At 51.2% G+C, this 12,785-nt stretch overlaps 1 protein-coding gene across 9 annotated transcripts in view; it reads left to right on the forward strand.

Annotated features, from left to right (window-relative positions):
• Positions 1-797: 797 nt before the first annotated feature.
• TCF3 (transcription factor 3) overlaps positions 798-12,785 on the forward strand; it is a 34,947-nt gene continuing 22,959 nt past the window's right edge. For 3 of the 9 annotated variants that reach the window (XM_054717543.1, XM_028159494.2, XM_054717549.1), the window contains exons 1-2: positions 2,813-3,236; positions 6,031-6,103. In XM_054717543.1, coding sequence (XP_054573518.1) covers positions 3,165-3,236; positions 6,031-6,103 — 145 coding nt within the window. In that variant the 5' untranslated portion in view covers positions 2,813-3,164. Of the gene's footprint in view, positions 1,068-2,809; positions 3,237-6,030; positions 6,104-12,785 lie in introns of those variants that run through there. The other 6 variants (XM_054717546.1, XM_054717547.1, XM_054717545.1 and 3 more) reach the window with 5 other exon arrangements.

Below are 12,785 nucleotides of genomic sequence, written 5' to 3' on the forward strand. Positions count from 1 at the left end.
CCTGGCTGTGGGGGGAACTTTGGACCTACAAAGCGAATACGGAGAATCAGAAGGCTTGGTTTGGCCTTAGTCCTGTTCAAACGCAAGTCCAAATTCTATATTACAGATGGGGAAACTGAGACCCAGCGAGTCAGAGGCACAGAGCAAGTCCCACGTGGGGCTCTGACCCTGAAACAGAGCTGGCCTTGGTTTCCCTGCCCATGACATGGGTCTGATTCGTTCGCCCGCTCGCAACACCCAGCACCTGGGCTAGCCCTAGGAACGCAGACTCGACGACGCCCGAGAGGCCGCGCGGGCGCCCACGCAAACCTGAGAATGAAACTGCAAAGCCCACCCCCGCCGTTTCTCGTGGCCTCTCTCTTGGAGAGTCCCGCCTCTTTCTTCGCTGTCCGTAGAGAGAGGGCGTGGCCTCTTCACGAATGGCCGAGGGCACCGCCAATCAGGCTTTTGCGCCTTCCGATTGGCCATTACCGCTCTGCCTTATTTTTCCATCTCACGGTCCTTTCCCGCTGGTGTCATGGATGCTACGCACTCCAACCCACGTGCGCCTCCGCGCTAGAAGATAGTCCCTGTCCGCTCCCCGCACCGTTTGCCGACGGACCTCAGGGGAGCCCCCACTCCCAGACTCCGGGCTTCGCGACGCTGCAACCGCCTCCTGCGAGCGCAAGGGAGGTAGAACCGGGGCAGGGGGCCCACTCGGTCGGTGGTGGCGGAGGGATTCACGGCGTCCCAGGACGGGGCGGACCGTGGGCGGGCCCTGGAGTGGGCGTGGCCGGCGCGCGGGCGGGGGACGGAACATGTCTCCCGCCGCAGGAAGATGAGGCAGCGGTGGCGCCCGCGGACGTAGCGGGCCGGACAGAGCCGACCGGACGCGGCAACGGGCACCGCGTACTCTACGTACGCCTCCTCCTCCAGTGCCCCGACCGCATACGGGCACGCGGGGAGGGTCCCAGGCCACGGGCCGCCAACGCGCGACCCTCGGGGTCGGCGGGCACCCCTTTGTCGGGGCGGGGGGAGCCGTACGTGCGCCGCTTCCCGTGAGCTGCGGGCCGGTCCGCGCTGAGCAGGTAACCGCACCGGGACCCGGGGCCGCGCGGCGTCGAGAGCCCCGCATCTTTGTGCAAAGTTGTTTCGGGCCTCCCCACGACACGGGAGCCGGGAAGTTGGGGCGGGAGGGACGCTCTGGGGTGCGCCCCCCCTCTCCCCGGCCCCTGTGGGCCGGCTGCTGGGCGGCGGCCCGGAGTCATTGTTCTCTAACTTTGCGCGCCGGGAGGTTGGGGCGGACGACGTGGAGGGTCCGGCGCACGCGAGGCCCGCGCGCACCCCCTCCTCGGCCGGGCCGGCCACTTCAGGAAACTTTGCAGACCCTGGGGAGGTGGCGCGGGGGGCGCCCGAGAGGCCGCCCAACTTTGTGGCGAGGGCCCCGGCCCCGACACGAGGGCTTGGGGGCGCCCCCTCCCCTGGGAGGGGCAAGCCGGGGCGCTGAAGTTTGGAGGGAGAGCGCGGGAGGGAGGGAGAGTCCTTTTGTCTGAGCGGGGAAGGTGCGGCCGCGCGAACTGAGGCTCAGGTTGAGGGCTGGGGGCTGAAGGGGGGGTGCGGAGGGAACATCTGCTCCGCGTTAATGCGGGGAGAGGCGGCAGCGGCGGCTCGGTGTTGCGAGCAGAGGGGCGGTGGCGCCCCAGCTTCAAAGGGCTCCTGGGCCGCGCCGCCTGCACCGGCTGTGGGGGGGTGGGCGGTTGGTTTCCCAGGCCTCCCCCTCAAAGGAAGACGTTCCGATCCCCCTCTTTCCAAGTGGTTCCAAATACTTTCCGAGTCCCCAAAAGTCTTGTGACACCCAAAAGTCTTAGCTCCCTATAAAAGCCCGTTTCAGCGCCCCCCCCTCCCCAGTCTGCCTTAAAATCAGTTTCACCTATCCTACAAAAAAATTGCGGTTTCGTACTCAAAAAGTCAGTTTCACATGGCCTCCCCAAAAGAAAAAAGTTAGCGGGGGAGGGGGTGCCCAGGGGCAGCCGTTTCACACCCAGTCTCTAGTTGACAAACAAAGCGGGGAGTTCACCACTGAAGTTGGGGCTCCCTCGGGCTCAGAACCCCCTCTTCCCGCAGCTTCCGCGGTGTCCCCGCGGCCACCCCTGCCCACATCTGGGGACCCGGGGAGGAAGCCAGAGGGGTGTCTTGTCCGTCTACGGGACAACGAAGACCTGCTCTGCGCCTTTCTCGGGGGTGGGGGAGGGTGGGGTGGAGGGGGGATGGGTTCTGGCAGGTGGATCCCCCACCCCGGGTTCTAGAATGGAACCCCTGGGACCATGCGGAGGATCCTGGTCTAGGAACCCGCTTTCCCCAGTGGCGGGTGGCAGGAGATGTTTTCAAAGTTGCTTAAAAATAATTCCCGGATACATCAGGGTTGTTACAAGCTAGGGTTGTTTTTTGTGGGGGGAAGAGTTGGAGGGGAGCTTTGAGGGTAGGTCCCCGTTCTTCCCCCCCCCACCCCAATTCAATCATGAAGAGGGCAGAGGGCCTCGCCTTGAGGGTTCTTTTTCTTTGAATTTGGGGGTGACCGAGGCTTCAACGTGCTGTGACAGCTGCTTGGGAGGGGGTCAGCAAATTTCCTCGGGGCGGGGTCTGAGTCGCCCCTCCCCCTTCCCAGAGGCGGAGCCAGGGTTAACTTGGGGGTGGTTGGAATGGGAGATGTGGCGGGAGAGGGGCCTAGTACGTGGAGAAGGGACTACTCCCACTCTGCTGCCAGTTTAAAATTTGCGGCTTGAGTCCCTGGTGGTCGCAGAGGGAATTAGGAAATCTTCATTTGCTTATTCCCCCTCTCCCTCATTGTTCAAACTCAGAGGGCTCTGGGCAGGGGTCTCTCCAGGGGCTGGAATTCTGGCTGCCCTGTGCCACCCCCCCAGCGTCAGGAAGGGACTCAGTCTAGGAGGACCCAGACCTCAGGATGGTTAGAGGGGCTTTTAAAACAGCTCCCGCATTCCCCATCTGTCTACTTAGGCCACAGTCACTCAAAATTTTTTCCTCCTGTCCGTTTCTCCTTATGTGTCTGTCCCTGCCCCTTCTGCTTTCACTACCACCACCATCCACCACCATGGGCTACCAAGCAGGGCCATCTCTAGGACAGAGGTACCCACCTTGGCCCCTGAGCCCACCATTGCAGCTGGAGAATGAACCAGCCACAGAGGATGGCACCCGTGGGCACAGACAAAGAGCTCAGTGACCTCCTGGACTTCAGCATGGTAAGCCAGGCTCCACCCATCTCTCAGACACCCCCTTCACCCGCAGGATTCCTGGGAAAGAAGCACCAACTGAAACGGCCCCAACAGCCAGACCTCACACTTGTTTGGATGGAGGAGCCCCTAGGTAGAGCTGGGGGAGTTGGGGTGTCCCGCTGGGGGCAGGCTGACATCCCATGGCAGTGGAGCCCTCGTCAGCTTCTAAAGGCACCTGTTACCCAGGCGTTTGTTGGGGCATAGAGTGGGTCTAGTCTACCACTCTACGGGTGGGGAAACTGAGGCCCAGAGAGTGGAAGGGACTGCCCAGAGCTTCCATTGTCTCCAAGGGGAGGCTCAGCCCTGATCTGTAAAATGGATGTGATCAGGGTTATTTGCTACATTATGGATTTTTTTTAAAAAGTGGGGAGGTGGTGTCCATGGTTTTAACTAGATATTTAGCCACAGGGTGGCTAATGCAGTCAGGTGACAGGAGGAGACCTTATGAACCGTGTGAGAATTTGTGGGCAGCATTCAACCACCACTACTATTACTGCCATTGTTACTGTTGGTGAGAGGCAGGCCCCATGGGGGAAGGTGAGAATCCTTATACTTTAGGCAGTTTGATCCACCCTGAACTGCCCATTTCCCTGCCAGGTAGGTGGAGGTTCAGGGAGGGTACTGGCTTCCATAGGTCACACAGCTCAGACAGGCCCAGTGAGACCAGAGCAGAGCTCCCTTGGGTGCTGGGAGCTGGAGTGCACCTTGGACCAGGGTCCTGGGCTTGCTCATCTGTGCAGTGGACCACCCGTGTCGGGTATTAGGGTGATCGGTGTTTCCACACAAATCGAGGAACCCAGTGTGGACAGCTCCCTAAGTCTCACCCCTCCCCCCCACCCAAGCACCATTTTTGGTTTGAAATAGGTTGGGGGAGGACACTTTCGGTCTGAATTTAACCCTCCACTAGTATGAGGCTCAGGCCACTGAGGTCTGTCAAAAACAAGTCCCCAAACTGAAATATCAGCCATCCTGCAGAAAAACAGCCCTTGAGACAGCGGGCCTCTGCTCAGGAAGGGCCAGGCTCATATTTTTAAGCCGTTTTATTTTTGCCTCCCTGGCTGAGTAACTACGGGCACAGTACAGCTCACTTGTTGTTTTTTGTATGTGTGTGTGGGGGGTTTTTTTTTTTTTTTTTTTAAACTGACAAGTCACAGACTACTGGGCCAGAACAGACCCGCTTGGGGATGAGGGAGCACAAGTTTAGAGCTGGCCCCTTTGCCTCCTCTATCTGAGAACCCCGAGCCACTTGTCAGCCTCCCTCTTCTGTCCAAAGGGTCTGAATGTTTCCCCTTCCCCAGCTGAAAAACAGCAACTCATTTCAGGCTGAGAGGGTGAGGTGCCTGGTGTCTCCTCTCAGAGAAACTCAGAGCTTGATTTTTCATTGTCCCTCCTTGTTATAAGAGAGTGGCCTGGCCAAGTCGGCGCAGAGGCAGCCACCTATTTTAGCGCAGGTCCCATCTTCTCTTCCTCCATAGCGCCCTCTCTCACCTGCCCCACAGAAACTGAGTTAATTTATTTCCTTGAAACACTTTGTTTTTAGACTGAAACAAAGAAACTTAAAGGGAAGCAGCTCTTTTTGGGGTTAGTTTCTCAAAAGTAGAAAAGGCTACAGTCAAAATTAAATACAAAGAAACAAAGGAAATTGGCCCTGAGTTTCCTGAGTTAGAAAAGGAAGGTGTTGAGGTGATGACCCCTGAGTGGGCTAGAGATGGTCCCTCTGCCTGATGAGGGGCTGGGAAGACAAGGGGGTCTGGCAGCCCTTGTCCTGGACCTAATTGCGTTCCCCTCTGAGCTTGGCATGTGTACTGAGGCCCCCAGGTGCCAAAGACACCCATGTGCTTTGGGGTTTCACAACATCCCATGTGGTCAGAGCCCCAAGTCCATTTCACAGAAGAGAATACCAAGGTTCAGGGGTATGGGGCCTATCTGGGCTGATGAGGAGGCCCATAGTGCCCAAAGGACACAGCCCATTGCCCCAGGCTCTCTAGGGGAAAAAACAAAGACAAGTCCCAGGGGTTGGGAGACCTTTCTAGACCAGGGTCTTAGGCGACTCTGCTAGCGGTTCTCAACCTGTGATTGAGAACCGCTGCTGTAGAGCCTAAGACCATCGGAAAGCACAGATATTTACATTACGATTCATGAACAGTAGCAAAATTACAGTTATGAAGTAGCAACGAAAATAATTTTATGGTTGGGGGTCACCACAACATGAGGAGCTGTATTAAAGGGTCGTGGCATTAGGAAGGTTGAGAACCACTGATCTGGGTCATGCTGTCTGTCCCAGTGGTGGGGCCTGACTGTCTTCCCCATATCGCTGCCACTCAAGACAGGGATGTGCACATGGTGACCTTTGGGCGGCTGGAGGGGCTAGGCAGGGTCTACCTATTAGGTGTAAATGGTTTCACTTTTTTTAAGTTGAAACTTAAAGAAAACTTTGTGTCACATCTAATAGCAGATAAATTTTATCAAGTACCTAAGTAATTAGTCCATCTAAAAAAAATGCAAACCTGGAAAAATATAAACCTTGTGTAAACAACAGGTTTTAACTTCCATTGGACATTGTTGCCAGTGGTGGGCTGTGTTGTCAGGGGCCTTGGTTAAGGGCTTCTCCAAGAGAGCCTTTCTCTGCTTAGGCAGGTGTAGTGAGCTTGGCTGCCTTTTCCTGCCTGGGCCTCTGATGGGATAGGACCCCTAGGTACAGCTGCATCTCTGGTTTGACCCCCCGCCCCAACCTCATTTACCTCTCTTTGCCTCCCCACAGATGTTTCCCCTGCCAGTGGCCAATGGAAAAGGCCGGCCCACCTCCCTGGCTGGTGCCCAGTTTGGAGGCTCAGGTAGGATCCCACTGCCTTGGGGCTGCGAGTTTGCATAAAAAGATGAGCTTGTGTAGAGGGTGGGCTGAAGCAGAGCAGGAACAGGGTACAGCACCGGACCTGGAATGTGGAGTGGGGCTGAGTTTGGCTGCAGCCTCATGGACAAGGGTGCCAGAGGAGGAGGTGTTGGGGGAGTGGCGCTCAGGTCCAGCAGCTGGAGTCGGGGCTAGAGAACAAGCTGCTGTCGCGGTCGCACAACCTGTGTTGAGTATAGCGAAGGGAGCCTGGAGGTCAGCATGTCATCCTTTGTCCAGCACTTGGAACCTAGGCCCCTGGACTGGGGATGGGGAGCATCTGTGTCACTCACAAGGGAGTCCTGTGTGAGACAAGGACTTGAGCCTCTGAGGTCTCTTGGCCGCAGTGGGGTCCTGGGTCTCCATTCCATCCCCAAAGGGGAAACTATGGTCTAGAAGGAGCATGATGTAGAACTTTAGCCCTTGACAAATCTTGCCCATCCTGCAAGCCCTGAGAGAGGCCCAGCTCCTGGCCCTTACTGTATACAGGAGGATTCAGAGGGTTACTGGGACTTAGAGCATTCAAATTGGGCATATCCAGGCAAACCTGTATGAGTTGGTCACTCTACCTGGCACTGAGTGCCATTGACATGCCTGTGGGAGGATGGACAGTATGGCCTGAAGGAACCTACAGCAGGGGTCAGGAAGCAGAGCAGCAGGGAGGGAGCTTCTACAAAACCAGGCCAGTTGTGGTTGGTCTCCAAGGAGAAGTTTGAGCAGAGACAGGGTGAAGGAGTTCAAGGCAGGGAGCATAGCACATGCAAAGGCCCTGGGGCAGGACCTTGCTTGGCGTCTACTGTGCTGGAGAAACAGGGAGGAGGCCTGTGTGGCTGGAGCAGAGTGAACAGGAGAGAGGGAGATGAGGGAAGGGAGAGGACGGGGCAGGTCATGCAGTACCTTGTGTGCTATGGTGAGGATTTGGACTTCCATCCCAAAGGAGATGGGAGCCCTGGAGGGCTGTGAGCAGAGAGTTGCCATGTGCATGTTGGGGAGTCCACTCTGGCTGTCGGGAGGATTTGCAGGGAGCCTTTGGGGAGGCTGGCTGTTCCAGTTTCCAGCACCTCCGGCACTCTGTGTGGACTTTGGCGTCTTTCTGGGATCCCAGGATTGGTGCCATGCCATTCCGCATCTCAGATCCAGGACAGAAGGTTTTGTCTTGGAGTCATTTCTGAATTCCAATGGGATATCCAATGAGGTCTGGCTGGAGGAGAGGGGGGTTTTGTGGGGGTGGTTTATGTTCATGCACTACCCCAAAGGGAGAAATATTGTGTTGCCGCCCCCATTGCCCTGCACTGGCCTTCCTCTCTGCCTGAGGAAGTGGCAGCAGGGACAGCCGGAGTCCTCCTTGAGGTATGGAAATCCCCACATCCCTCCCCCCTGAAATAGCCGCCAGGAGTTAGGGTGCTTCCACTTCCCTGCCTCAGGCAGAGGATCAGACCCTGGGGGGGCTTCTTGGAGGAGGTGCCTTTATCTCGCCCTGGGTCTCTGCCCTGAGCTGTCTTCCCTAATTTGGTGTCCACTCACAAGGCCAGCATCCCTTAATAGCCAAAACCGCCCTAGCTGGTTTGGCTCAGTGGATAGAGCGTCGGCTTATGGACTGAAGGGTCCCAGGTTCGATTCCAGCCAAGGGCACATGCCTGGGTTGCGGGCTTGATCCCCAGAGAGGGGCGTGCAGGAGGCAGCTGATCAATGATTCTCTCTCATCATTGATGTTTCTATCTCTCTATCCCTCTCCCTTCCTCTCTAAAATCAATAAAAATATATATTTTAAAAATAGCCAAAACCATGGCCCAGGGTATAAAGGTCCCCTCTAGGAACTCCTGTAAATATTTGAAGATAGATTTTCTGTGATTTCTGCAGCCCCTGCCCTCTCTCTGGACAGGGAGGGTCTTGTTCACACACACACACACACACACACCCTTTCATCAGTAAGTGGGTCACCCTCTTTCCAGACAGACTAGGTTAGTTTAAAGGGGACACCACTATTTACAAGAGTTTTCAAATGTGCTTGATGGTGTGGTTCAGTGGTAGAGCATCGACCCATGAACTAGGAGGTCAGGGTACCATTCCTGGTCAAGGTTGCTGGCTCGATCTCCAGTAGGCGGTGTGCAGGAGGCAGCCAATCAATGATTCTCTCTCATCATTGATGTTTCTGTCTCTCCCTACCTCTCTCTGAAATCAATTAAAAACATATATAATGTGTGTGTGTGTGTGTATTTTAAAATATATATATATATGTATGTGTGTATGTATATATATATATATTATATGTATTATATGTATTATTTTTTTTGTTTTAAGTTTCCAAATGCTAGTAGGTCCTCCAGCCACAATTTCCTCACACCTCCTTGTAAGTCCCGGTCTGGCATTTTCCTGGTGTTGGCTTTAAGTTAACTTGCTTCTGTTAAGTTTATTTCAAAAGGTCATTTCCTATCAGAAAATCAGCAGCCTGGCCTTAAGGAGGAGGTGTCTCTGAAAATAACTGAAATAGTAGCTGAGTGGCATGTTGAGGGTCTGTGGGCAGCCTTGCCCATGGCTGCCTGGGTCATCTCTGCTTTGAAAAAATGGTGTCAGAAAGGCACTGATGGCCAACCAATGCCAGGCCGAGGCTTTCTAGTTGTTCTCTGGATTGGAAGACATTTAAAACAATAATTTTTCCAGTTTTTCCCTTTTGGGAAACCCTGAGGCACAGATCTCTACGTGACAGTGCATTCTCTGCCAAAGACTACAGGGCTCAAGGCCACATGAGACATCAGGGAGGGCTCATTGTCAGACTAAAGGAAGTGTCTCTATTTTTAATTTATCCACAGTTTTCTTGGTTTGTGTAAACCTGGCATGCTTTGGTAAAACATCTAACACTTAGGAGAGGTGGCTTCCATATTGGATCTTTGTAAGGACCCTGCAGCATATGTGTGTGATTGTCCTCTGGGGAAGTCACTAGCTGACTGGCCGTGTATTTACCATGAAATGTCCTCACCCCTTAACCAACATTGGGTCTTTTGAAATCATCATGGATTCACAGGACATTGCAAAGATTGTACAGAGAGGCCCCATGTTCTCCCCCCGTCCCCCAGACATACTGCATGTCTGTAATATAATACGGGATTGGGAAGATGACCTTGGTACAGTGCACAATTTATTCAGGGCTCGCCAGTGCATGTATGTGTGTATGTATATAGTTCTATGCAATTTGTCCTACATTTAGCGCCATTAAGCCACCACCACAATCGAGACACAGAGCTGTTCTGTCATCCCACTCTCCTCTGTTGCCCCTTCACAGTCACTTGCATCCAGTGACCACTAATTTAGTGTTCTCCATCTCTACATTTTGTCCTGTTGAGAAGGTTAGATACATAGACCCATACAACTTGTCACCTTCTAAAGTTGGCTTTGTCCACTCAGCATAATTTACTGGAGATCTATCCCAGTTGTTGGCTGTTTCAATGGTTGGTTCCTTTTTTGCTGCTTTATAAACATTTTAGCAAAAGGAATCATAACACTTATCAACAATAACTTATGTCACCATTTCTTGAACACTGTATGCCAGTGGGTCATTGATTGTGAGTCTTCTGTCCTCAGAGGTCAGTAAAATAGGTGTTATCATCATCCCCATTTTACTTATGGAAAAGCTAAAACAAGTTTAATAACGATCCCAGGTAACCACTCAATGCTGGCCTTTCCATAGTGTGTCGTAGTCCCACCCTATACTGACGTTTTTATTTGCAATAATTTTTATATGAGGATGCTTATCTTTTATTTTTAAAATATTTTTATTGATTTCAGAGAGGAAGGAAGAGGGAGAAAGAGAGAAACATCAATGATGAGAGAGAATCATTGATTGGCTGTCTCCTACATGTCCCCAAATGGGGATCGAGGCCACACCGGGAATCAAACTGTGACCTGGTTCATAGTTCAATACTCAATCACTGAGCCACCCGGCCGGGCAGGATGCTTATCTTTTGTGATCTATATTGCAGCTGTTTTTTCCCAACTTACCAACTATTGTTAAAAATGGAGGTTTTTCATTTGTCTCAGGGGACTATTTATTTATTTATTTTTATCCTCACCTGAGGATATGTTTTTATTTATTTTAGAGAGAGGAAGGGAGAGAGAGAGAAAAAAAAAACACCCATCTATTCCTCCCATATGTCCTGACCCACATCTAGGTATGTGCAACCTTTTTGGTGTACAGAACAAAGCTTCAACCAACTGAGCCAACCAACGAGGGCTGGTTTAATTTTTATGATGTCAAGTCTTTTTCATTTATGATGTATTTTAGACTTGGTGCCATTTCTGAGAAATCCTTAAGAACTGGATGATAGTCCATTCTGCAGTTCAGATGTGACAGCCATGAATGTGTCTGCTTCTTGTTACATCAGGTTGAGGGATATACGGGAAAGATGCTGGAGGGTAGGAAAGCATGCTGTCACTGTCCTTGTCAGAGCAAAGACATAAAAATTTACTAGGGGACAGCAACCTTAACAGTGATTGCAGCTGAGCTAAACATCTCCGGCCAAGGGCACACATCTGGCTCATTCACGGGGCTGCTCAGAACACACATCCCTGGACCCAGTGCCCCCAGTGACAGATTGTGTGGCCTCCAGCAGGGACAGCCCCCAAACCTGGAGGGCAGAGAGGCATGTGGTCTGTGGGGTCCCCACTGCATCCCACAACCCACCGAGGATGGAAGACCTGGCGGCACCTTCCGGACTTTCTTGGGCTGCGTATCTGTTAGGAGTAAAAGGAGTGAGCCACCCCCATTCAGCCTGGCTCCTGCCCCACTCAGCCAGAGTCCTTCAAGGCCCAGGGACACGCCTATCACTGGGGGGTATTAGGAGACAGCCTACCCCTGCACTTTGGAGAAGAGACCCTTGAACTTCCCCTGGTTCTTTTGTTCTTGTTTTGTTTTGTTTTTGTTGATCCTCACAAGAGGATATTTTTCCATTGATTTTTGTTGTTGTTAATCCTTACTCAAGGATATTTTTCCATTGATTTTTAGAGAGAGTGGGAGGGAGGGGGAGAGACAGAGAAAAACTGATGTGAGAGAGACACATCGATTGGTTGCTCCCCACCCCCGAATGCACCCCAACATGGGCTAGGGATTGAACCTGCAACTGAGGGACTAGAATTGAACCTGAGACCCTTCAGTCCACGGGCTAATGCTCTAACCACTGAGAAAAACTGGCTAGGGCTTTTCAATCTTTTTACCTTTTTATCTGTTACTATGTTAACTACCGCAGTACTACCCAGTGTTAATACTGTAGCGTTAGGATGTTCTTATAGTCCTACCTCAGTTGTTCTTTTTTAGGTTATTTTCTCACATATTTTCAGAGATGCTGATTCTTTTCCATGATCTTTATTTTATTTAATATTTTTTATTATTTTTAAATTGTTATTTTTATAATTCTTTATTGCTGAAAGTATTACATATGTCTTTTCCATAATCTTCAGAATAATTATGTCATGTCTCCTTTCCCCACTCCCCCCACCCCAAGAAAACCTGTTGGGATTTTGAAATGTTAAATACATAGATAAGTTTGTGAAGAACCATTTGTCTTTCCGTTGTAAGAACCTGATGTCTTCTCCATTTATTTAAGTTTTCTTTTTTGATCCTTAGTAGTGTTAAGGTAAACTTTGAAGATTGAAGTATAAAGCACTTAGTCATTTTATATAGTTTTTTAAAAATCTGATCATGTACTTTTCAAGTGAGGGTTATTGCTAGGTATTCTAATAATTTCTGTGCTGTGGTTTGGGATCTTTTCCATCATATTTTCCACCTGATCACCTCCTACCACCCATTAATTATTTGCATTTTCCCCTTGGTTTGGTTTTTCAGGTCACTCATCCTAAGACACCTAGCCTCCCCGTCCCAGTGCAGATACCATGTCCCTTTTTGCATTGGCTGGTATTTCTAGAACCATACAACACATGCTGTTTGCTTGGTAAGCAGGACCAAGCCTGACACTGGCTATCGATTAGATATTGATCTTTCTGTCTATGTTTATCTTGTTAGGGCGTTTCCTTCCTGTCCAATATGACCACGCACAAAAAATGTCTCAGAATGGCCCCCAGTTTTCCTCCTTTACTTGGTCGTGACGTCCGCTAATGAATGGTTGTTGTAACCCCCAGACGCTCCTTGAATTTTGTGCATGGCCTATGTTCTTTGTTACCTAGATCTATTTTACATTTTGCCCGTTTCTCAGTCGTGTTGGCCTGTATCTTTAGGCACTGCTGTATATCTGAGCCAGTCTCCAACAAGTGGTACCTTGTTCCTCTGCACTTGGGAAAATGGCCCTGCCCTGTTTGACCCCCATTGCTTATAATCAGCCTGTTGAGATTTTGTTTGCTCCTCTTGTCCATTTTACCATTTCCTTAGGCAAAAAATAATTCATTTCAGACACGTTTAAAAATGCTTAATGTTGCATTCTTTCATCATATGTAAAGTCACCTGTCCTTGTAACATCAGGAGGTAGCAACTGTGTCTGTCCTAAATCTATATGTTTTTCTGTTCTTTTGTCCTTGATTCCGCTTCCTTGTCCTTTATCTGTTATTGATCTTTCTTCCAATCTGCTTCATTTTTGAATCAGTATTTATCAATTGACATTTTTCTCTTACCTCTTCTTCCTTGA

This window comes from Eptesicus fuscus, chromosome 6 (genome assembly GCF_027574615.1).
Source record: "Eptesicus fuscus isolate TK198812 chromosome 6, DD_ASM_mEF_20220401, whole genome shotgun sequence".
NCBI lineage: Eukaryota > Metazoa > Chordata > Mammalia > Chiroptera > Vespertilionidae > Eptesicus > Eptesicus fuscus.